General features: G+C 51.9%; 8 protein-coding genes across 8 annotated transcripts; 2 read left to right on the forward strand and 6 right to left on the reverse strand.

The window, feature by feature from the left end:
- Positions 1–550: 550 nt before the first annotated feature.
- Positions 551–2,061, reverse strand: N0V89_006485 (uncharacterized protein; the record flags this gene model as incomplete). The annotated part of the gene is made up of 5 exons (XM_056215255.1): positions 551–583; positions 663–712; positions 762–925; positions 976–1,821; positions 1,871–2,061. The coding sequence occupies 5 exons, from the start codon at positions 2,059–2,061 to the stop codon at positions 551–553; spliced, it is 1,284 nt and encodes a 427-aa protein (XP_056069502.1).
- Positions 2,062–3,941: 1,880 nt separating this feature from the next.
- Positions 3,942–5,423, reverse strand: ERC1 (ethionine resistance protein; the record flags this gene model as incomplete). The annotated part of the gene is made up of 2 exons (XM_056215256.1): positions 3,942–4,828; positions 4,883–5,423. 2 exons carry the CDS (start codon positions 5,421–5,423, stop codon positions 3,942–3,944), a joined length of 1,428 nt encoding a protein of 475 aa, XP_056069503.1.
- Positions 5,424–6,430: 1,007 nt separating this feature from the next.
- On the forward strand, positions 6,431–7,762 carry N0V89_006487 (uncharacterized protein; the record flags this gene model as incomplete). Its single annotated transcript, XM_056215257.1, has 7 exons — positions 6,431–6,444; positions 6,500–6,508; positions 6,578–6,594; positions 6,653–7,026; positions 7,104–7,407; positions 7,463–7,578; positions 7,634–7,762. 7 exons carry the CDS (start codon positions 6,431–6,433, stop codon positions 7,760–7,762), a joined length of 963 nt encoding a protein of 320 aa, XP_056069504.1.
- Positions 7,763–8,678: 916 nt separating this feature from the next.
- Positions 8,679–9,963, reverse strand: N0V89_006488 (uncharacterized protein; the record flags this gene model as incomplete). The annotated part of the gene is made up of 2 exons (XM_056215258.1): positions 8,679–9,731; positions 9,784–9,963. The coding sequence occupies 2 exons, from the start codon at positions 9,961–9,963 to the stop codon at positions 8,679–8,681; spliced, it is 1,233 nt and encodes a 410-aa protein (XP_056069505.1).
- A 1,036-nt stretch (positions 9,964–10,999) lies between these two features.
- N0V89_006489 (uncharacterized protein) lies at positions 11,000–12,109 on the reverse strand (the record flags this gene model as incomplete). Its single annotated transcript, XM_056215259.1, has 1 exon — positions 11,000–12,109. The coding sequence occupies one exon, from the start codon at positions 12,107–12,109 to the stop codon at positions 11,000–11,002; it is 1,110 nt and encodes a 369-aa protein (XP_056069506.1).
- A 1,859-nt stretch (positions 12,110–13,968) lies between these two features.
- Positions 13,969–15,247, reverse strand: GNA2 (G-Protein alpha subunit; the record flags this gene model as incomplete). The annotated part of the gene is made up of 5 exons (XM_056215260.1): positions 13,969–14,316; positions 14,366–14,624; positions 14,677–14,834; positions 14,884–15,068; positions 15,118–15,247. 5 exons carry the CDS (start codon positions 15,245–15,247, stop codon positions 13,969–13,971), a joined length of 1,080 nt encoding a protein of 359 aa, XP_056069507.1.
- A 3,101-nt stretch (positions 15,248–18,348) lies between these two features.
- N0V89_006491 (uncharacterized protein) lies at positions 18,349–20,551 on the forward strand (the record flags this gene model as incomplete). The annotated part of the gene is made up of 6 exons (XM_056215261.1): positions 18,349–18,621; positions 18,776–19,252; positions 19,309–19,611; positions 19,670–20,054; positions 20,113–20,267; positions 20,324–20,551. 6 exons carry the CDS (start codon positions 18,349–18,351, stop codon positions 20,549–20,551), a joined length of 1,821 nt encoding a protein of 606 aa, XP_056069508.1.
- Positions 20,552–21,751: 1,200 nt separating this feature from the next.
- Positions 21,752–23,554, reverse strand: N0V89_006492 (uncharacterized protein; the record flags this gene model as incomplete). The annotated part of the gene is made up of 3 exons (XM_056215262.1): positions 21,752–23,022; positions 23,072–23,331; positions 23,394–23,554. 3 exons carry the CDS (start codon positions 23,552–23,554, stop codon positions 21,752–21,754), a joined length of 1,692 nt encoding a protein of 563 aa, XP_056069509.1.
- Between the last annotated feature and the right edge of the window lie 333 nt (positions 23,555–23,887).

Here is a 23,887-nt window from a genome sequence, read left to right on the forward strand (position 1 = left end):
AGCGGGCAAGAACGATACGCCCAGTGTGATCAACACTGAACGTCGACGAGCTTTCCAGACAACACCATCGGTGCCTTACAAAAGTTCCTCCTCCACCTTTTCACGACTCTTATTTTAGAGTATACTAAAGTTTGACTGATAACCAGCCTCGTAAAGTACATATATTGGCGATAACTTACGAAAGGGTACCCAGAGCCACAGAAGGTGGGATAGAAACCTTTTTATAGCACGATAGCGTACTAAATAATAATTATGCAATGATTATATACATCTTACGGAGATCAAGTATCGTGTTCTGGATCCACCCAGCTGGGTATTCCGCTGACTTTCCTCATACGCGCTCCAAACACGTGAACAAGCGCGAATATAGGAAGACAGAAAAAGAAGACAATGATTCCCTGCCCAGCAAAGGTCCAAGTGAAACCACTCTTGTCTACCCATGGTACGATAAAGAAAGGACTGATGAATGCACTCAAGTTGAGATGTACAGAATAAAAGGTGACGATGGACATGGCTTGCAACGGGTAACAATCGACGATGTAAGACGTAGTCACAGTGTTTCCCATTTGTACGCCAGCACCAACTGCAAGCCCAGTTAGTAACATTTCAAAGCTGTCTGGGAGAGATTGACTCTTACACAACGCTGTAGCCACTTGCCCAACCATCCAGTGGTATTGTCGGTCTACACTGATGCCCCATAGAATTAAACCCACTGGTTAATATGTTAGTACAGTTTATGATTGGGATTTCTAATTTCTTACCGCTGGAGAGCAGGATAGCAGGATACGCCAGCCAAAGTCTGCTTTCGGCAGTGCGAATACCATTGTTGGCTTTAGCGGCTTTCAGAACGATCCGATCACTCAATGCGCCAGAGAAGAATAGTTCCGAGACCAGGCTTCCGATGATGAGACCCAGGAAAAGGAGTCTGCAACAGTTAGCAGGGGATTCTACTGGATCGTGAATAAGAAAACTTACCCCTGTATTTGTGGCGAATACTGCGCATACGCAACCGGGAACATGGTTGTGACGGCCAGAATATACCAATACCAACCGTAACAGAACACCATCGTCGTGATGGTGACCGCTAGAAACTTGAACATCATCAGGAACCTCAAGAGTGAAGCCCACGGCTGAGGATGCTTCAACGCTGGCACAGGCTTCAGGTTAAGGAAGGCTAGCTTTTTCGTTCTTGTGACTTCTTTCTTGCTTGTCATGTTCCCCACACCCTCAACACTAAGTGCTTTCTCATCGTCGGTCACCGCAACAGCGTCTCCAGCGGGCTCTTGGGCGAGCATGAAATTACGCGGATAGAGCGTTTCCGGAAGAAAAACGATCTCGGCCACTAAGATGGCTCCGAACAAGATCACACAGAGCCACTGGATCCAAGTGTGGCTTACAAGGCCAATGAAACCTCCGATCAGAGGGCCGACGAGAAGACCAAGATCGATGGCAAGTACCCATAAACCCATCTTCTGTCCACGTTGATGTTCGAAGAAGACGTCGTTGAGGATTGCGAGACCAACAGTCGCCGCGGGGCTAACGCCAAACCCCTGGAAGAAACGAGCAGCCATGTATCCGCCATAGTTCGGTGCCAATGCTGCTCCGATGCTGGCAGCCATTGCGACAACGGTACCGCATATGAAGATGACACGTCGACCGATTATGTCTGCGAAGGAAGACCAGAATAATGGACCAAGAGCAAGTCCTAATGCGGGGATTGCGACAGTCCAATTAACCTCCTCAGCGCTAAGATCGTATTGCTCCTGTAATGCTGGAAACGAAGGAACCGTAGTAGTCGTGATGTACGTGAACATGAAGTATCTGTCGTTCTTAGTCCGTGTTTGCTATTTGTCTCCAATGAGAGTCATACAGTGCCATGACTATGGCGAGAATAGTATGCTTCTGGAAACTTGACCAGTTCAGAGGATCCAATGCATCATTCTGCACAGCTTGCGGATGGCGGACAATTCCATTTTCGGATAAAATGATCTCGCCTTGAGATGAATCCGTAGGTGTTTGACCAGGTACAGAGAGACCCAGGTCTTTCTTCGGTTCATCCATTGCGTCGATGGTCGATTGTTATGCGATGTCTCGACTGCATGTACAATCAAAAATACTCAGGGGTCGATCGGTGGAAAATCGTGGGAAGAGGAAGAACTCGTCGATTCAGGAACATGGAAGTGTGCTCGCGAGCGTGCTAGACATATATTGCCATATCGCTTCGGTCTGTACATAGCGAAAAGCTTAGGTGTGTCCCCCACTGAGCTGACATCTACCTACCTGATCACCCGAAAGATAAGAGTAAAACATTAGTGCGATCACATTTGGCACACGCCACATGTGTACCAAACCTTGCCGGTCATGCATGTATACGGTAACACGATAAGGTTTGCCGATCTAGTGGAGACGAAAAGTCTCTCTCTGATGTTCGTAAAGGGAGTTCCATCCCTATCCTCTGCGAGTAAACGTATAGCCGCATGATTTGAGCTGGAATGCCGCAACATGACAAACCTGGAGGATCTAACCGCCATTTCCATCATGCGAACAAGCGGGAATGTTGCGCCTTCTGGGTATCACACAGAGTAGAGTTAGTCCAACATCAATACATCACTGAATTGTAACATTAAAACAAAAATCGCGGAGCTTGCCCATGGTGTCTGTGGCTTTGACACTGCTTATGGAAGCCATCCAATGATTGCGCGCCGAGTTATCAGTGGTCACGTGCGTTAGTGCAAGCTGGAGCCCTGTAGGTCCGCTGGACGAATCGATCGGTTCCAGATTGCATTCTATGCACAACTGCCGTTGTAAACCCTGCATCTTGCATTGTACCTTGTTTTTGACGTCATGATATTCTGCCGTCCGTTGTCATCCATCTGAAGAATGCTATGAGAAGAGATAAGAGCGCTGGCGAGCGACGCCGGTTTATCTAAATCCATCACGACGCTTGAGTCAGATTGACCTTATCGCCGCTTCTGATTTTCGACAAGAAACGAAAGTTGCAAAATATTGCTCTAGCATGTACATCTGCAGCCGTTGCATACCTGTCACTCTTTTCGGTTTGGTGCGGCCCCCAACCCCAGATTTCTTGTGGGTCCGACCGATTGGTCCGATAACGATGCGGAGAAAGGGCGGGATGGGTTAACCCGCTGCAGATATCTCCGAATCTGCATGAGAAGACGATAAGGCAATGATTAGTCCATTTTTCACGAAACAGAAAATTCCCGAGGTCTTAAATGTAGATTGGCAAATCGTCATGTAAGATGTCAGTGATGTGTAGTTTTATTTCCATCCAAACCATCGAGTTACTACTCTCAATAATTTCCAATGATCGTGATTCTAAGGCTACACTCGTTTTTAGCAGTTCCGTGGACTACATTTATCTAGAGCCTGATACAAATGGACATAGAAACGTTATAGTCAAATGTAATAGTATGAATCCACTTGTTTGCCTTGCACGATAATTGGTGGCTCAAGCGATATACTACTTGAGCTATAGACACAACCCTTGCATGTTCATAATATACCACTGGCGATGAAGAAAACCTAGCGAAGAGCCAAACGAGAATGTGAAATGCAAATTCGGCATTAGCGGACGGAAGGATTGTTGGCAGATCTGGAAGAACATTCCAAAGTTCGACAGCCTCCGAGATGATCAGTGGCATGATGAGGTTCTACACAATCTTGTGAGATTCTCGACAGGTGTGTCATGTGCCGTGGCAAGTAACAGAGGATGAAACCCGCGCTTCGAAGCAATCCTAGCTCTGAGTATTCATGATGTGCTCTGAGTGTAGCTAGATGTTCTTCTCTATCTAGCGATTGCAGGTCCGAATAAGCAATGCTTGTGCTCAATCGCGCCAGGGCAACTGCTTAGGCTAAGGTTTCTGGTCATATCCTCTCGATACCGGCCTCATAGATCGACCGAAATGCCCATCATCCCTAGTTCACTCTCCATGATCTAATCGACCCAATGCACTCTCCACCTCTTTGTCCCACCGACTCAGCAGGATGATTACTAGCTCTAGCGTACCAACAATGTACAGCCCAGCACAGTTACCTATCCACAAGCCAGAAAGACCCCAGCCATGGAAAGCGAGGTAGATACCTGCCGGAAGCCCAGCGCAGTAGTAGGCGACAATGTTCACCAACGCACCGACCCATTGCTTGCCCATACCTCTGAGCGCTCCTCCACATGATCCGTTCAAGCCATCGGCAATCTGGAACAGAGCGACGAATGGCATGACTTTGCTCACAAGTGCGACGACATCGTCATCATCGTTGAAAATTCGACCGAATACGTTCTTGGTGCCCATAAGAGCAGCAAGGATAAGAGTGCCGAATAGCACAGACAACATTGCTGCACATAACGATGCTCTTCGTGCTCCAACAGCTCTTTGTGCTCCGAGAAGATTTCCCACACGACCACTAGCCGCGACGCCTAGTCCGAATGGGATTGTGTTCATCACCTGGTCGGCTGTCATTATGACTGACTGTGCTGCCAGAGATAGTGTGCCTAAGCGCCCAGCAACCAGGGCGACGATCTCGAAAGCCCACCACTCTGTACCAACATGTATGAAGCCAAGAAGGGCGAGCCTTGTGAACGGCCACAGCTGCTGTAGGGCGCGACGTGGTGCAAGCCCACCCCAGCACTCGTGGCCTTGTACGAAGGTAGCGTATGTAACGAGGAGTAGGAATGAAGCCCAATAGGCTATGCCGGTAGCAATCGGTGCGCCGTAAAGTCCCATATCGAAGGTGTAGATGAATAGGTAGTTGAGCAGTGCGTTCAGCGGCGAGGTAATGAGAAGCACATAAGTGCCGGGTCGGTGAAGTTCTGTGTAGTATTTTTAGGACTCGAAAACTCCAAGAAGCTTTGGGCACTACATACCTTGCGCTTGCATGAACTTCTTCATGGCCTCGAACCAGACGTAGCCCAGCCCTCCCGGGATCAAGAGCTGCAGGAACTTCGCACTCTGGACGCATATATACTCTTCTTGCCCCAGAGCTCGAAAAAGGTGCTCAGAGAAGATCCAGACGATGGCGATGATTGCGTAAAATATGGTCAAGACAAACAGACCCCTCTGGAGGAGAATACCCAGATCATGTTTGTCTTTGGAGCCTGTATAGCTACTGGAAGCGAGGGTGTCCAACGCTGTAGTACCTCCAAGCGCGACTAGCCAACCGGTTGCCATCGCGAACATGTACGAGAAAGCAGCTGTTGCCAAAGCTTCGGGCGATAGTCGACCAACAATCAGAACAGATATCGTTTGCAGGCTGTTCTGCAGCATGTAGGCGAGTATAACAGGAATGGATGCCTTCACTTGCAGCCATGATTCAGTGAGCCAATGTCGCCATTCTGGAATACCGACATCATCCGGGTGCGGCTTCCCAAGCAAAGGCGAGGTTTCGCTTGGAGGCAGGTCCGTCATGGTGAAGAACAAATTGCGCAGAAACGAAGTAGAGACTTTAGCACTCCCATCAATAAAGCAGCTGGTATTTGCTTCCTATAAAATCATCGTTGACAGCTCACTGTTCGGTCAGTAGAGTGGGACTCCCATATCACACATTCGGCTGTCCGACTCAAATCGATGAGTCTTCCGTATGACAAACAGCATCCGTCATCCTACAGCATGTACACATATCTCGAGCCAATGCCAGCAGTCGTAGTAGGGATTGGCCGTGAAATCCGTGCAGGCGTGGAATATGCGCGATAAGGTAGCGTGAATCGCGGGACTACGAGCGATTATCGTGACGGTGAGCGCTACACAGATCATACTTCGTGATAGGCTTGAACCCTTGAAGGCGTGGTGCATACCGAAGAACGTTCTCGGCAACATGCAGACGGTGCGTTCTGCGTTCCCAGTTCGGTACGCACCATGCCATAATAGGCTGCCAAGGCTCCTAGCGTGCACTTTCTAGTGATCTCGCTTCTCAAACGTCAACGTCTATCCCGTCTTCACAAACGTCCCCGCAACGCCCTGCATGCATCCGACGAAAAATTACAGCCACGACTGATTGCAAGCTCTGCATACTGTTATAACCAATGGATAGCTGAATCCTTATCAATTGGCCGGTGGCGGTGGACTTTGGGGGTGATCTTGACAGCGCAAGAGCTATGCGAGGAGAGAGGGGCATCAGTGTCGTCATGGCCCGAGTCAAGCTTCTGCAGGAGCTGTCGGAAGAGCTCCTGTTTTGCGGGGTGTTTTCGGTACCTCATCTACGAGTAACCTGACTGCGCATGCCCTCTTAAAGCTGGTCATTCCGCTTCAATTCGATCAATTCCAGTACAATTTCTCCCTGAAGCTCTGCATCATGTTTCCCAAATCGTGTCTTTATGCTGCTCTCGTAGCTACAGTAGCAGCCCACGGTGTCCATGAGGATCAATCGCCCATTCTGGGTCCTCACCAGTCCCTGTGGTACAACACACTGCCAGGAGATGGCGGCACCCAGGTTTGGAGACCTTCTTTGAACCCCCAATGCGCAATTCGCTGACAAGAAATGTCAGGCTGATTCGGTGTTCTCGGGCATCTCAACCTTTGGACGCCTGCCGTACACCAAATGCCTTTCGCAACGGGACGTGAAGTGACCTCGCTTTTATCGGTATGCCATCTAAAAGGATACGGAACTTTAGCTCTTTGGAAACTGATGGGAATTACAGGCGCGCCTTTTGACATCGGAACTTCGTATCGCCCAGGTGCGCGCTTCGGACCCTCCGGTATCCGTCAAGGTTCCCGCCGACTGAACCTGTACGGAGGATACAATGTGCCTCTCAAAACCAATCCATTCGACTCATGGGCTACTGTGATTGATTGCGGAGATATTCCAGTTACATCGTATGATCACGCGTACGCCCTTCAGCAAATCGAACACGGACACTACAATCTTCTTACACGAGCACCGGCCACGGATGCTAACAAGAAAGGGCCATCTCTGCAAGGGAAGACACTGCCGCGCATCATCACTCTCGGAGGCGATCACACCATCACACTCCCTCTCCTTCGCTCCATCAACCGCGCCTACGGACCGGTGTCGGTAATCCACTTCGATAGCCACTTGGACACTTGTCAGTACTTCAAAGATCGGTGAGACACTAGCTAACATATGTACAGGGGAAGCCGAAGGTCTTCGGCGGCGCTCCTTCTGACATCGCCTCTATTAATCACGGGACCTACTTCTACCACGCGAGTCAAGAGGGGCTCTTAGCGAACGACAGCAACATCCACGCCGGCATTCGCACTACGCTCAGCGGTCCCAGCGACTACGAGAACGATGGTTACTGTGGGTTTGAGATTGTGGAGGCATCCCAGGTAGACAAGATTGGCACGGCTGGCATCATCAAGAAGATTAGGGAGCGTGTCGGTACGGAGAAGCCGGTGTATCTGTCCCTAGATATTGACACCCTGGACCCTGCCTGTGAGTTTTGCACCCTGCTTGCGCTGAGGGTGAAACGTGCTGACGTTTACTGCAGTCGCGCCGGCGACAGGAACACCCGAGACCGGTGGTTGGTCCACGCGGGAGCTACGCGAGATCATTCGGGGTCTCAAAGGCCTCAACATCATTGCCGCAGATGTTGTGGAGGTAGCCGTACGTATACCTAATACTTTGGTTTCATGATCCTAGCTAACGGCTGATGTCATAGCCTGCATACGACACCAACGCTGAGCTGACCACCATGGCGGCCGCTGATGCTCTGTACGAAATCATGTCCATTATGATTATGAAGGGCCCTACCAGCAAGATGGTAGAAGAGAGCCAGGATGAGCTATGATATTGATCGGAACTAACTCCCTTTAGTCAGAGCTCAAAGTATCGGAGAGGTGATGCAGCTTTCTCAGTCGATGAGAATTGGAATCGTGGTTGTTACCAAAGGCTCGTGGTGATATGGGTCGCAGCCTTGTTTTATTGTGGGCTGCTACGCGAAATCAAATTGTACATATGAAACATTTTCAAGCCCAATAGCCTAGTGGCAATACAAGAACAGAATGTCAACATGATACTAGGACCACCTATATGCACATTAGACCTTAACTACCATTCCGCTCAGTTCAGTGCCACAATACCCCCTGATAGCATATGAACAAACGTACTTGCGCCCTTCATCTCCTTCCTAAGTACCCTATCTAAATATATGTAGTCCTTCAAGAATTGCTGGTTTCCCAGTTGCAGCTCCGTCTAATCCAATTCGGACCTCCCACAAATTTCCTTTGCTTCTAGACAAATGTGGCTCCGGCGTAATTCTCTACTCCCTGGTGATATGCAAACAAAGAGGCTGCGGTGGTGTTGGAAGGTACACACGGTAAAAGAGGTTTTAGGTTCGAGGGTGAGCAAACGGTCTCAAGTACCCTTGCTCTATCATTTGCTCTGGCAAGCGTCAAGTCATCATTTAAGCGACAAGATCAAAATTTAATTCGTATCAAACAGATGGTGACCGCGGCCACTTCACGATTTGAGTCTTGACCAACGAACCAGTACTTTTGAATCACCAAGCACGAAGATAATGGAGAGTTGCTTTGCGCAAAACGCTATCATAATATTCGTATCTATCTCAGACAACTGCTCAATCGTACACTCGACAGCAAACAAAACGAAAAAGCCCGTAAGCTCTGGTATATTTGCCTTTTCATCCTTTCCCCCTTGTCCCACCCAGCACCAAAGTCCCTATCCACCAGACTACGCCTCACCATCTAAGCCTTGAACCTCCTAGTGATAGTCCTCTTAGCAGCGGCAGCAGCATCGCTCTTATCTGCCGGTCCACCATCCGGGTTCGTAACAGCACCCGCAAACCCAAGCGCCGTGTTGAACAAATCAGCAGTGCTCTTGTCGCGCGTACCCGCATCAGCAACGAGCTGCTTAGCCTGTCCGCAGGTAGTGACCGCCGCGTCGTTGGCGCCGCACACATTGGTGAGCTGGTTGCAGAGCGCGTTGGTGATGATGTTGGGGTTGAGGGCGTCCTGCTGGCCACCACGAGCAGTAGCATCAGCAATCTGGAAAGTGAATTCGTCCGCTTTGCGCCCGTTTTGTCCGGCTTCGAAGATGATGGTGGGGGTGCAGGAGCCGAAGTCTTCGTCGCCGGTGAGGATGGAGCCTGCGGAGGAGGCGGCGCCACCGGTGGCTGCGCCGGTGGAGTTGCTGGCTGCGGCGTCTCCTGCGTTCTGGTCGGCGTTGGCGTTTCCGCTGTCAGCAGTCTGGTTTGCGGATCCAGCATTCGCGTTGTCGCTGCCAGAGGCCGCGTTTCCGGCATTGCAAGCAGCTCCCGAGTTATCAGCAGCGTTGTCTCCAGCGTTGGCATCAGCGGTTGCGTTATTCGCACTTCCAGCATTGGCATTCGCATCTCCGGCGTTCTGGTTGGCATTGTCGTTTCCAGCTGCCGCATTTCCAGCATCCGCATTTCCACCAGCGGCCGCACCTCCAGCGGCAGCCTGAGAAACGACGAGGTCGCCGAATCCAGCATCGTTCAACAGATCAAACACGCTCTTGCCAGTGGCATCGAGCGGGGCGCCGGCAGTCTGCTTGCTGAGCGCTGCAACATCGCCATTGGCGTCGACATCGGGGTCGATGAGAGGAGTGATACCACGGAGCTCAGGAGTAGCAGGGAGAGTGGCATCACCGCAGACGTTCTGGGTGTTGTTGTTGGCGAAGGGGTTGGTGTTCTTCTCAGCGGTGACCATGCCGATAGCTGCGGCGATGGCATCAGCGCCTCCTCCGAGGTCAGAGACGATCTTGTCGGCGGTCGCGAGCTAGATCATTGTTAGTGTGTGAGAAGAGAAGAGGACATCATAGTAGGCGTACCTTAGCGCAAGAGTTGGCCGCGCCGAGGAGATCAGAGATAGCACCACCAGCAATGGTAGCCGCAGCACCAGGATCACCACCCTGGACGGCAGAGATGGCCTGGATGGGGACCTGTTCCTGGCCGAAGCGAGCCTCGACGTAGGCCACAACGGCCGAAAGAAGAATGATCTTGGACACCATCTTGTTGATGATAAAAATATACAGCTCGAAGTAGTCGTTAGGCGTTAAGTGATCAAAGAGAGACTAGCTCGTAAGAAGATTTGAATAAATGCCAACCGGGGCGAGTGAATGGATGTAACCGAAAGAAGGACTGTAAAGAAGGAAAGACTGTGGTGTAGAAGCTGTGTGCTGATGGGATACCTTAACAGCGCGGCTACACGGAGGCTTTATACAGGAGGCGACGAACGCACCCACCGAACACCTACAACACCCTAGCCGCGCTCGCATCCTGGATGACGACTTAGAGAGATTGCGTCGTCTCGAGTGTGCGTCCAGATGCGCCGAGACAGAGCAGCGTTCCCCCGCCCAGCAGTCTGCGAAGTAAGAAAATAGCCCCAGGAACCAGCGATGCCACACGGTCATGCGGTATACGGTATGGTGGGACGTATGATTTGCTGTCTGCGACTTCGGGTAGCATTAGCTCCCGCTGTTAAGAGTTTGGAGGGGTTCCTACCGAACTGCGTGTTGTCAGGTTGGCGAAGCCTCAAGTTAGCCCCCGCGACACCCCGGGTCGCAGTACTGTCTCACATGACACCGCTACACCTGTAATCGGGCAGTAAAGGCTCGTCAACGTACGCAAACGCAATGCGTTTGAGAGATTTTGCACCACTCAGAAAACTTGCGCGCGTCCAGAAACTTCCACGATTTCGTAGATTCGACGGAGAGCAAAACATCATGCGAAGTCGCAAATGGAGGAGGGTAGAACAATGCAGGCTGGTATTGCGCAAGTAAAAGCGAGAAAAGGCTGTTATGCAGCGAAACATATGCTAGGACAGGCAAGAATGCCCGATGGTTGATAATGAGGAGTGCTCTATAATGCTTCCAGAAACCCGGTTGGCGTTCGAATAAGATCGCACGTCGCAGGTTGGATCGTTTGACCGTCTGTTATGCTAGCCGCCAGTGCAAAGTCATGACCATGCACCGGACCTGCATTTCGACGCTGCACGTTCAAATGCCTGTTGTGACCCGGAACAACATTCCCACGCCGCTAAATCTATTATAGCCTGTCTAGCTTCCTACGCAACAGCCTCGTTCTCTTCATGAGCTTCTTGTACTTGTGCTTCTTCATCTTCAGTTTCCTCTGTCTCTTGACACTGATCGCCAACATATCCGGGCGTTGCAGAATGTCCCGGCTGCGGTTGTTTGTGTTTTGCCGTTGGCTCATACGGTAGAGGAACGGTTGGCGCACCTTATACTGCTCCAGCTCGTTCTCCGCGGTAGGGTCCGCGATCTCGACCATCGGTGTGGTGGTGGCTGAATAAGTGGGCTTGCCCGAGGCATCGGTAGATTCCGTCACTACGACGGTACTGCTCCAGGTGCGCTTCTTGATCTGTGAGGGTGTAGCTGCAACATTCTCGATTATGTTGTTCATTTCGACTGCTTCGCCCAAAGGCATGGGAGGTGGTGGTGGCCTGAATGGGACGAACTTCGACATGAGCTCCTGCAAGGAGACCTGTGGTGGGCTGCCATAATGCTGCAGCTGGATCTGCGATGCATCCTGAGCAGGTGCCTGCTCCTCATGGACAGCCAAGGCTGCCTCTAAGGTCTCGATACCACTCGAGAGTGTTTGAATGTTATTCACCGTCGTTTCCCTGTTGTATGGAGATCGTGCTGCGAAGATAGATTCGAACGAGGAGTCCGTGGCTACTGGTGGTATAGCCTGGTCAAGGGATATGGGACGGTGGAGCGAGAAGAACGACGATATCTTTACTTCTGTAGAATTGATCAGCTGATGCACTTCACGTCGATTCTTTCTTTGCATACCAGGCTTCTGTAGATAATCGGTCGGCGGCACATGGGGCACGTTCAGCGCCGGGATCGGAGGTGTGGTGGTCCTCTTCCTCCCAGCTCTTCCTGTCGCCTTCTTCACAGAAGCCTTTGCAGGTGCCTTCTCAGCGCTCGCAGGCGTCTGCTGCGTAGAACTTGATCCATTCGAGCTATCTGGAGGAGTCGACGCTTTGGATGATGATAAGCGCCGTTGGTGGCCGGGACGGGCAAAGGGCTTCTGGGCCGCGCCGAGGGCTGCTGGACGGGCAAAGGCGCACACCAAGGGCGGTGGCAGGGTACTGGGGGAGCGGACGACTCTCCCGGCGGCGCAAGAAAACATGGCCAGCAGATGGATGCGGTGGTAAAGAGGGTGTCGAAGTCCGCTTGTTGCGCGGCGCAAGGCGATGATCCTGCTTGCTGCGAGTCACGCCGCTGTTCCTTTTCCAGTTTAGCTGCAAGAGCCGCATCTGGTCACGAGAACGAGCCGGAGCCTCGGAAGCTCGTCACCTGATGCCTGAGGCATCAACTCTGGGGTCCAAGGACCTTCTCCATTAAGTAAACCGTAGAAATAACATTTTGATTTGTCCGCCGAAGCAGTCATATGTCTCGATTGTGGGTATTGGAACTTGATTTGTGCACTTTTCATAGAAGCAAAAAAGGTAGTACATAGGTACATTGGTTCGTCTAAATTTATACAAAGAAAGACAAAAAAAGAACGACTTGAAGGAAGACGCAACTGATGCTTGCAGCACTTCGCCAAGTACTGCACTATCGCTCAACGATCGACTTCACAAAGAATAATGTGGCAAACCCATCTTTATCAATTTCCAAATCCGATCCAACCCTCCTTATCTCTTACACTTTAAGACAACAGCGATCACCAACATCTACTCCAAACCTTCATGGTGTACCCTACATGTGCTTCGCCCCATCGCTCTTATTCCCTCAAATCACCCTGCTGTGCCCCATCAACGTCTCGCTCAAAGCGGCAACACCGCCCCATGCACGCTGCACCCGGGCGTAAAACCCAAACCCACGGGTCCGACGACACTTCAATCTCTATGATGTATACACGCGACTGAAGGGGCAGAAATACTTTGCATGACGTGTGCAACACTTGATCCAAGCGTATGTACGAGGTACTCGATGGGGAACAAGCACTCCGCCCCATAGCATGCATTATGTGTGCAATATACGGTGTTCCCATGCAAAGCCGTTGACGATCCAATACAAACGCGCAGCTGATCTATTAATCTACTAGGAGCCCTCGGTCCCCGAACGCCACAACGTGCCCTACGGGGTCCTTCCCGCCATGAAAGTGTAGATCGATGAACGGCGAGGATGATGGCGGGGTCATCAAGTGTGGTGCGGTTTCCGGACCGCGCGACATGCAGGCGAATACGAGAAGGGAAAGAGCAGCGGAAACCCTGCGCAATCACCCAAGACATGCATCAAGAACAGGCAGCAAGAACATGCATCAAGAATATGCATTCGCACGACAAGGCAACAGAACTGTTGAGAACAGTGTAGAATTTTTGCCTGCAAGATATTGCGACCCGTGTAATACTGTCATGTATACCGTCGAGGCCAGTCTGCCAAGCACTAGTAGCTGGCTGCTTGCATAGGAGAAGACCCTCCCAAATGCCGACAAGAACAAGATCAAGTGGAGAGAATGCGGTGCTCAGCCATTTTCACACAATAACATACAAGAGGGAACAGACTAGCTCTTGAAATTCACACTCCGCTCGTTCCCTGCTCCGTAGAGCTACCCCAAACAATTAGGAAAATAAAGTGTCGGCGGGTGTATACCGCTGGAAGGCGCTAAGCAAGTCGAGCAGATCGTGCAGTCATCCAATCCTAACACAAACATGAATAAACTTCGAAGAACAGATGGGATATCGAGGGTATGTAACGTAAAGGCGCGTGAAGTGCGGCTGAGAGATCATCCAGGGGCTTTAGGACCGTTGCCGTGGCTCGAATGCAGTCAGTGCGTGTGCGTGACCGTCAGATGCCTGAAAGACCGGTCCAAATGGAGTCTGGTGGAGGCGAAGTGTTGGAGTATTGGAGTGTTGGGTGCAGTACATGGCGGTCCACTGCTTAGGTGTTCCAGTTTGCGTGCAATTCAATCAATTGGACGAAACCAAGACTTGGCTTTCGTCCAAAAGAAGGGCGACTCCGCTTTATGTAGTAAGGGGATGCTTACAAGATGAGGGCGTTGAGGTTGCGTTGGACAATCATATCCTGCACCGATTGCATGGTGATCTTCAGAAGGTTGGTGTCCGTTGCGTTGGTGTAGTGAACGTAGACCTCCTTCTTCGGTTGCCGTACCAGGTTTCGAAACTTGTTGGCGAAGAACTCCTGCCCGGCTTCGATGTCGGTCGGCTTCCCATTGTAATCTGGGAAAACCTTGTTTATTGGGCTCATGCCGCCCGCAATTTTTTCTCGGAACAGATCGATCTTATTCAAGAACAGGATGAGAGCCGATTTCTCAAAGTACTTCGAATTTGATATCGATTCGAAGAGCATGAGGGCCTCGTGCATTTGGTTCTGCCAGTAGCGTTAGCGTGATCGAGCCACAACCGGAAGTGCCACTTACGCCATTCCGGTCCTCCACCAACACATGGTCATAACCGCTGATTGCCACGAGGAAGAGCACGACTTGCACATTGTCGAAAACGTGAATCCACTTCTTCCGCTCAGACCTTTGCCCACCTACGTCGAACATGCGGTATGTGAGGTTTCCTAGCTCGAATATGGTTTCGGTGATACCGGTCGTTCGTAATCGAGTGCGGAGGATGTCCTGGTCTGTAGGTAGATAATCTTTCGCGAAGAGCCTTTCCACATCTGCAAAGAAGCTACGATATGTCAGTCATGGTAAGATATAGAAGAGCGTGCGACACAACGTACTAGCTCAAGTTGTCGTGCAGCGCATACTGGTTGCCCTTCAATATGGCCAGCTGCACGCCCTTGTCTGCCCACAGGCTGTTGAACGCGGCGAGACATTCCTGCGGCATGCCATCCTCGATGCCGATTTCGGGATCCGCGGTGATGAGCTCGGCGTAACGCTGCCGCCATCAGTATAGATATAGATAAGTAGGGTGCCAGTGTCCGTACCAGGTTGTCATCGTCCTCGAAATCGGTCTCCTGCTCCTGCATCGCAGCGAAGATGGTCTGGAAGGCGGAGACCAGGTTATTGAAGATAATGGCCCGCCATTGCTTGCGTTCGGTCTTGTTGAAGCCGCCTGCGTTTATGATACGCATCTGCTTCAACACGGTGGACTTGCCACTCTCGCCAGCACCTACGACATGTTCAGCGTGGCTCCGGCCAATGTTCGCAAAGAGGCGTACCAAGCAGCAGCAGCTTCACCTCGCGCTGCTGCTTCTTCTTGTCATTCCGGATGACCTTGTCAATCTCCTCATTGCGGCGACTCTCGGGGTCGACTGGTTTCTTGCCGAAGCACATTATACCCGGGGCCATTCACGAGCTCGCGGAGCACTTGTCGAGGCGCGGCGGGGACGTCGATGGTCGCGGCGGTGGGTTTGTAGTCGTGCTCCAGACATACAACGACACGAAGCGCAGGGCTATTTACGGGTCAGCCATGCATTGATATAGCAGCCTGCGCATAAGACATGGAGGGCGGCGGCAGCACCAGACGGCGGGCGCGGGAAAGCGCGGGCGGGCAGCGGGCTTGACTATACTTACACCACACAATGTCAGACGCACAGTCGCAGGGAAACGAGTGTCAAAAAGTTGAAGAGTGGCGGCCTGCGACTGCGAGAGGACTTGGGCGAATGCTGGGGGTGATGAAGCAACAGGAAAAGGGAGCTGTGCCGAGCATGGGCTGTTGGGGTTCCTTGCAAGAGGTCGAACTACTCGGCGAGCCGCACTGTAACCCTTGACAGCGCAACGGCGTAGGCGAACAGGGACACACAGCGAGGACCCGGCGGGACAGCAGACGACGCAGCGCCGAACAGGTTATGAAGCGAAAATGGAGCACGGCGGGGGAAATACGTAGTAGTTGTGGTAAGCACCACGGGGGATTGGCGCAGACGCAGACCAGACGCAGACCCAACGCAGCCTGGACTACACCACGGCGAGCGAGAAACGTGACGGCAACAAAGGCCTGCAAGACGCGACGAAAGGCTAGCCAGGGATTTGGGGAGTCGGGAAACGGCAGCGAGGGCAGAAACAAAGGACGCCATGAGACACCAATGTGCACTCCCGCTTTGGGCGTGGCCGGCTCCACCGCAGCTGTTCGTCGGCGCTGCACATTGGCTGACGGTGCTGCAAGACTGGCAAAAGGAACCAAGTGGCGCTGCACAGGTCCCGAAGCAGAGGGACGGGTGTGTAGAGAGGAGTAGCCCGCGTGCCCGCGTTTCATGGGCGCCGTCGAGCACGCTGTGAGTGGAGTCGCTGCCCGTCGCGCCTTGTACCGCCACCGTGCTAGCGGATGCTAGTCACACTGTAGGTGCGAGGTTGGCTCTGATGCCATGTCCAAGGCAACTCCTACACCACCTGCTGCCCCCCGTTCTACGCGCAGCCGTTGATCGCTCGTCAGCACGGAAACACGAGGACATTTTGCATCGGGGCTAATCAGCGTAAGAGTGAACCGGCCCCTCCCGTCTGCTTGTGGATCCCGCGGCTTGCTCGAATCCGCTAGCCCGCATCCCTTGTCTGCTGCCGAGCTCTACTGCATTCTACCTCTAGCGAGCTGACTTTTGCTTCTTCACGACTGCGTGCTGCTCAGCCGGCTGACTCTGCTCTGCACCTCGCTGCAGGGCGACTTGGCTAAAGCACCGGTTCATTGCCCTGCTGTTCGCGCATCCTCGCCACGCCAGCTCCGCCGCCAAGGGAACGAGCAGGATCGAACTGCTTGCTGATCTTCACCCTGTAGGATGCATATTTCCGAATAACGTACAGCTCGGTAAGAGCGCATGGGAAACACATCGTACGAGTGCATCGCACCCTTCGACACCACTCAGCTCGCCCTGGACCCCATACCACGCGTAACACTACCTCGTAGCATTGCAGCTTGTGGCATACCGGTCCATATTCCTGTACTCTTTCCCGGCCCGTGGGGCTGTTCCGAACGGCTTCTGACGCAAGGGCCGACGGCGAGTCGTTCGGGCTGGCCAATTGGATCCGGAACCGGGTGCCTGGTTTGGGATGGGCTCCTGCATGTGCCGATCCTGTAATCCATCACTCATGTCTCCCATCGAGCCCTGCTGTCATTTCTGTTCATCTCGCTGCATGCAACGCCGTTATTGTGTGCATGCCTGCCAGGATTGTACAGACTTCTTTCAGGTGACGCTAACATTATTTGAATTATTCACCAGGATGAGCCGCCTTCCAAATCGAGCTTTACTGTGATCTTTCGTTACGGGGGTGAATCCATTCTCTGTCCATGGGTAGTTCAAATTTACATGCAACGTAGCGGCACAGAAAAATTTACTCCCAGGCCCTTTGATCTCCTACCTTTTTTCCCTTTACCTTTTAGTCACGTCAATTCTAGCACTCCCGATTTCAATAATGGAAGATCATTTCCATTGTGCCCGCTGTCAAGAGTCTCCTCAATACTGGATCTCCTGTGGTCTTACTTTCGGAGGGTGAAATCCATTGTCTGTCTACGGGTAGTTCAGATTTACATACAACGAAGCGTGATTGCAGAATTTACTCCCAGGCCATTCTATCTCCTACCTTTCCTCCTTTATCCTCTCGTCACGTCATTTCTGACAGTCGCGTTTTCAATGATCGAGAATGATTTTCATCGTGCACACTGTCATAAATCTCTCCAATATTGCATCTCTTGCTCATCATATGTTGTCCAGTCTACTCTCCAAAAGGTTCCCAATCCCGTCATTGTTATTGTGTGTCATAATCACTCTATCCTCGAACTAGTACCCAACGTAAAGATCAAGATATTAGGCAACCTTGTACAAAAGAGACATCTCATCAACTTGCTGCGTCTGCTAGCGCATCGTTACAGCATACCATATATATATGAGCTCTCACGTCACCTTCACCTGCCGGCTTATCACTATCAAAACGCTAAACAATGTACTTGTAGACTCACCATGCGACGTAGCCGGGCAACACTCTTGAGATGCCATCTTCGTTGGTATCTCCGGTTGAGCGGGATCATCTGTGCCGTGGCTCCCGGCAGGTCAACGAGACATTGTACTCGTTATAAGAAAACCGGTCGAATACCAATTTGCACGCTACAGGTCGACGTTCCGTTTCCTGGGCAGCATTTTCCACAAGCTTCGCTGTTGTTGTGGGTCGACGAGGCGCTCCTTCCCAGTGCGTTTGCGCTGTTGCTCACTCAACCGGCCTGGCCCTTCTACAATTTCTCACCACCACCAACACAACAATTCAACTTACTGGCGCCGACGCACTAAAACACATTTTTTTTTCAGTGTGAACGCCGCGAGCTCTTCAATTGCTCCTATCGCCATCGTAAGCGAGTGAGCGTACTTGCCGTGTGCGTTGCATTTCCCTCAGTGTATTCTGTACTCATGTTGACCTCAATTTCGGCGTAGGACCTCCTCACATACGTTTGTACTATACCGACTGGAACAATGGCGCCGGGTCTACCGTACTTCGGGCCCATCAGCATGGCCGACTCGCGCTACGCTTCTCCTATGCGCAGGAAGCAGGTTGAGGCCCTGCTGGCTTCAAATCCTGCGCTCCAGGCGAAGAAAGAGACCGACAACGTCCTTGCGATTCGGGAGCAGATAGCGGCCGGTAGCGCTGCTGTCCCTTTCCAGAGCACCGGCGTTCAGCTTGCTCAGGCGCAGGGCCAGGCGCTTGAGCAGGAGATTGCGCAGCACAGGCTTGTTATCGATCAGACAGTATCTACTGTGATCGCCAGCACTCGCCAAGTGAGTCAACACTTCTCGGGTTGGAGGGCTTCGAGTCCTGTCATGCTCCGCTGTCGCATTGAGGGGCTAATTGCCTTTCCTGAGATGCATGTTTGCTCCAAATCGGTGGCTAACGTAGGTACAGATCCTGAACATGATTACCGATGCTATTAAGCAAGATCGCCCCGACACGGCCGACGCGTCTCTCAAGGTTGTGGCAAACCTCCAGCAGGAATTACAGAAGCTCGTTGAAGCTACGCGACGGGCCCAAGGCGCGCTTCCGTACTTTCTCGAGAGGCAGAAAGAGAACTCTAGTCTCCTCGCTAGCACCAAGATCCAGGAAGCGCACCGTGATATACAGCAAGAGCTGGCCCTGAAGGACAAGAAGATCCTGCTGGGGCAAGAGCTCCACCTCGAGCAGCAACAAGCCTACAAGGACGTGGAGGCCAACGCGAACAACAGGACCACGGAGTTGCAGGAACGCCTCACGCGCATACACATGGAGCATGGCTTGTTAAAGACTGAGCTCGAGGGGACGAATGCTCAGCTCAAGAAGGCTCAGGCAACTGAGAATGATGCTGTCAAGGCACGCGAGGAGCTGGAAGAGAAGTTGTCCATGTTGGTATGTATTGAAACTCTCGCACGATCCGTAAAGTGTGCTGATGCTCGTGCCTGCAGAAGGAATCCAAGGACAGTCTCTCTGCGAAGAATGCAAACATCCGCGGTACAATCAAAGACCTAGAGAACAAGCTTCAAGCTGCCGAAAAGAAGGCCACAGAGCATTACGAGAAGGAGTTGCGAAGCTTGACCGACCAGCTGCAGAAAGAGCACCAGAAAGCCACGTCATTGGAAGCTAATCTCAAGATGCTCCGTCAGGCCGACGAGACATCTAGGAGAGAGGTTGAGAAGGCGAAGGCCGAGTCGAAGCTGCTATCCGAGAAATACAATGACCAGAGCAGAGAATACGCAAAGGTGGCGGATGTATGTCCCAAGACATGTCAAGCTTGCTCACAATTTAGATGCTGACAGATATGTGCAGGACTTCAAAGAGCAGATGAAGAAAGCGAACAGGCTTGATGGCGAAGTTCGTGATCTGCGCCAACAGAAGTCTGAAATTGAGAAGGAGCGCAATCGCGTTACTTTCCTCAAGGACAGCCTCCAGAAGCAGCATGCTGCGCTCAAGGCTGAGCATGGTGAGTCTCCCCAGGCCACAATCTTCTCATACTTCTTGCCATTAACCGATCTAGACGACTTAAAGCAGAAGGACGCACTCGTCAAGGAGGAAGCTCAGCAGCTTTCTGCAAAGCTTAAGCGGGCCGAAAACGAAAACGATCACTTGGAGACAAAGAATAACAACCTTCTCGCTAAACAGTTGGAGAATGACAGCGCTGCCGCTGCGCTCAAGAAGGCTGATACCGAGATTGGTGAGCGAGCCGAGAACGCGCCCCTATGAAACTGTACTAATCGAACACTCAAACATAGCTACACTCCGCGCAACTGTAGAGAGCCTGCGGAGCAAGCCTACTGCCGCCAACGACTCGGCTGATGCGGTGGCTCTCAGGAAGGAGCTCGAGCAACTGAGCGGAAAGTACACCAAGTCGGAGTCGGACCTGGTCGAGTGGGAAGAACTTGGTCGTGTGAGTTTCTGCTTTTATGCGAGCGACTCACGACTCCACCACTAAACTACTTCTAGAGAGCCATGCTCCGGTATCGTGAGATCGCATCGAAGTACCAGCAACTCGAAGGAGTCGAGACGCAGCTCAAGCAGGTCCTGGCGCAAAATGAGCAGGTCCAGGCCCAGAACAAGCAGGTCCTGGCGCAGAACGAGCAGCTCAAGGTCAAAGCTACCAGCGGCAGCAATAGCGATGCCAAGTACTGGCGCGACAAATACAATGAGTTGCTTAAGGCGGTGGAGGGTTAAGGTGGAATGCATAATGGTCACACCGCCGTTCGCTGATGCGCATGCTTGAGATGATATGGTGGTAAATGATGTACCAGAAATGGACACATACAAGATCTGGGTTCTCAGCGACGGTACTGAGTGGGACAGTAGCGTAATGACAGACCTTGCTGGATGGTGTTTACGACAATCAACGAGCTGATGAACGCTCATTCCCTATTTCCTGGTTGATAGTACCAAAGTGTTCAATCATGAGAGAAAAGATGAGTAGCACTCATGGATTTTGTGAATAGTATGGCTTACCCTGGAACTCGGGGGTGACTTATTACCCCGTTTATTATCCTTCAAACCGACCAAGGATAGGGTCTAGTGTTCGTACATGCATGTGATTGCTCAAGACATTGACAACTTGATGCTCGGCAGGATGGTTCAGGATAAGATTTTCGCTCTGTGATTGCTCCGTTCTGTCTTCCGCTGGATTTATATTCCTTCGAGGGACATTCGCCCGCATTCACAATGTTGTTCGCTCTGTAGCGTTCGCATCCCATGTAAGCTAACCGAATGCCGGCCGCAGTTTCCCGCCGGGCAATTCGGGACCGAACACGCCGAAGCAGCGCGCGATGTCAGGCTATATACTTGCGATATATGTCAATGGCTGTACGTGTATTGCTCGCACTGCTCGTTCAGCGCCTTGCCAAGGGTTGTGATTCCGGTTACACGAACGCGGGCGCGTCGCGAGAACACGTGCGAACGCCTTGGGGCCATTTAGCTTGGCTGACACTTCCGATTGTAGTCATTCGCCTGGTTTTCTCGCAGGCCCGACACGACATGTCGTTCGAAGGGCGCGAAGAGTCGAAGCTAGGATTGCGGGATGATCTTTCAAAGAATTGGTGAATTTTAGGTGAGTCAAATGTGAAGTATGTGTACGACACTTCCCCACACATGTCTACGCGTATCTTCTCTCAGGCCAAATTCTTTCTCAGTCCTGTGCGTATAAGCAACTATACCACTATTTCAATGTCAACACAGCCATTGCGTAGGCGGATCACAGTGATGGGGATCTCATTTTGTATTAAAGCTTGCAATAGCGATTGGTATAGCACACTAACAGCGTCTAGGACATTTCATGGTATCATGCCAGCAACCATATTGAACTCCAGCCGCCCACAAGACGTCTTTCAAATATGCGAAACGATGGATAGAAATTAGGAAGACCAAACACTAGCACAACCAGTACCAGAACTTCTCGAGGAAATTTCTAGGAATCTGCTCGGGCCAGACCTCGGCGTCAAGAGCAGCCTTACCACTCCAGATGTCAGCGTTTGCCGGGACGACGGTTGGCTCACGCTTGAGGACCTTCCAGAAAATGTACAAGAGGAAGAAGATGGCGACGCCGATATAAGCGGTGAAGAAGTCAGTCAGCTGGTCCTTGCCCCATCCGCCCTTAGTCTGCGTGAACGGCTTGAAGCCGTTGAAGAAGATGACGAGGACGAAGAAAAAGAATGTAATCCAAGCGGTGTATGGCTGGTACGGTGACCTGAAGATGAGGGTCTTGCGATCAACACCTTGCGCCTTCAACGCTTTGTGGAATCCGATGTAGCCCAAGCAGATGCTGCACCACGTGAAGCACTGGGCGATGGTCACAAGGTTCTGGAACCATAGGAAGACCTCGTTCGCGCTGGTTCCCAAGCTCATGAAGGTCAGGAGGGAGAAGACGGCTGTGATACCAACACAGTAGTACGGAACACCGTTCTTGGAGCACTTCAAGAGGAACTTGGGGGCTTGTCCGTTTTGAGCGACACCGAAGAGATAACGCGAGCCAGTGTACAAGAAGGCGTTCCCGGATGACGTTGCGGAGGTCAAGATGACGGCGTTGACGATATGCGGAAGAACCGGGATACCGGCGTTCTTGCAGGCAATAACCCACGGCGACTTCTGCGCACCCGAGAGGTTATCGCTGGTCAAAGCCTCATCGTTGGAACTGATGCAAACACCGATGACGAACGATCCGAGAACGTAGAAGGTAATGATACGCCAGAACACACGACGGATGGCCTTGGGAATGTTCTTGCGAGGGTTGGCGGCTTCACCTGCAGCAACCGCCACCATCTCAACACCACCGTAGGAGAAAGCGGCATTGACGAGCGTGGACCAGAGGCCAGAGAAGCGGCCGGTACTGCCCGTACCGATGTACTCCTTCATGGCACCTTCCTTCCAGTAACGGAATCCACGTCGGTCCTTGTCAGGGGCGCCACCAAGCCAGATGACAACACCAGCGAGAAGAAGACCGACGATTGTGATGATCTTAATCGATGCGAAACAGAACTCGGCCTCGCCATATATCGATACAGCGAAGATGTTCAGGCAAATGATGATAACGATGATGATCGCGATCCACACGCCTTGATTGATCTTCTCTTCAGTATCCCAAAAGCTAATGACGACGGCTGCAGCGGAGATCTCAGCACACAGAGTGATGGCGCATTGGTACCCTGAAGATTCATGAGCGACGTTGATCGTAAATGTCGTAGGCCAACTTACAATTATTCCACCCAACAGCAAAACCAAGAGCGGGATCGGCGTAACGCGCGCAGTACTGAGGAATGGCACCAGGCAGGGGAAGCCAAGTAGACATCTCACCAAGACTTTGCATCATACCGTATACAGCAAGACCAGTTATCGAGTAGCCGAGAAGAACAGAGACGGGGCCAGCGTTGGCGAAAGCACTGCCAATACCGAGGAAGAGACCGGTACCGATGGTACCTCCAAGAGCGATGAACTGGATGTGTCGGGACTTGAGACTGCGAAATGTCAGCATGAGACCACCAGGTTGAACGAACAGCGTGACGCTTGAAAAACTTACCCTCGCTCGACATATCCGTACTGTTCGGCCGTTGCGAGATCACCGTAGATGTCGGCAGCCTCCCCAACGGCAGCACCCTTTTGCGCGACAATGTCCCTCACGCCATGGTCGCTGTCACTTCCTCCCTGGACGGTGTAGTCGTGCTTCTCTAGGTCCGCCATCTTCGCGTAGGCTCGTCAATGTTGGACGAGTGTGGAGGATGTGTACTTGAAAGAGGGGGAGTCCTGTAGGACTTTGGTGAAGTAATACCACGAACGACTGGGATAGGCACAAGACCTAATTTGAATTAACGAGGGACGATACCTCTGACGCTCTGGCTCGGGATGGGAGCACAACGCAGCGCTTTTAATACTGGACTATCCAACGGCATCACGCACATGGTGCCACCCTGGCACAAAGACCCTTCCACCCGTTCTGCAGCACGACAAACGCTCGGGCACCTAAGCTCAGACCCCGCGACGCCTTGTGGATTGGCGCTTGGCCACGCGGACTTG

This window comes from Didymosphaeria variabile (assembly GCF_027946475.1).
Source record: "Didymosphaeria variabile strain IMI 356815 chromosome Unknown scaffold_5, whole genome shotgun sequence".
Taxonomy (NCBI): Eukaryota; Fungi; Ascomycota; class Dothideomycetes; order Pleosporales; family Didymosphaeriaceae; genus Didymosphaeria; species Didymosphaeria variabile.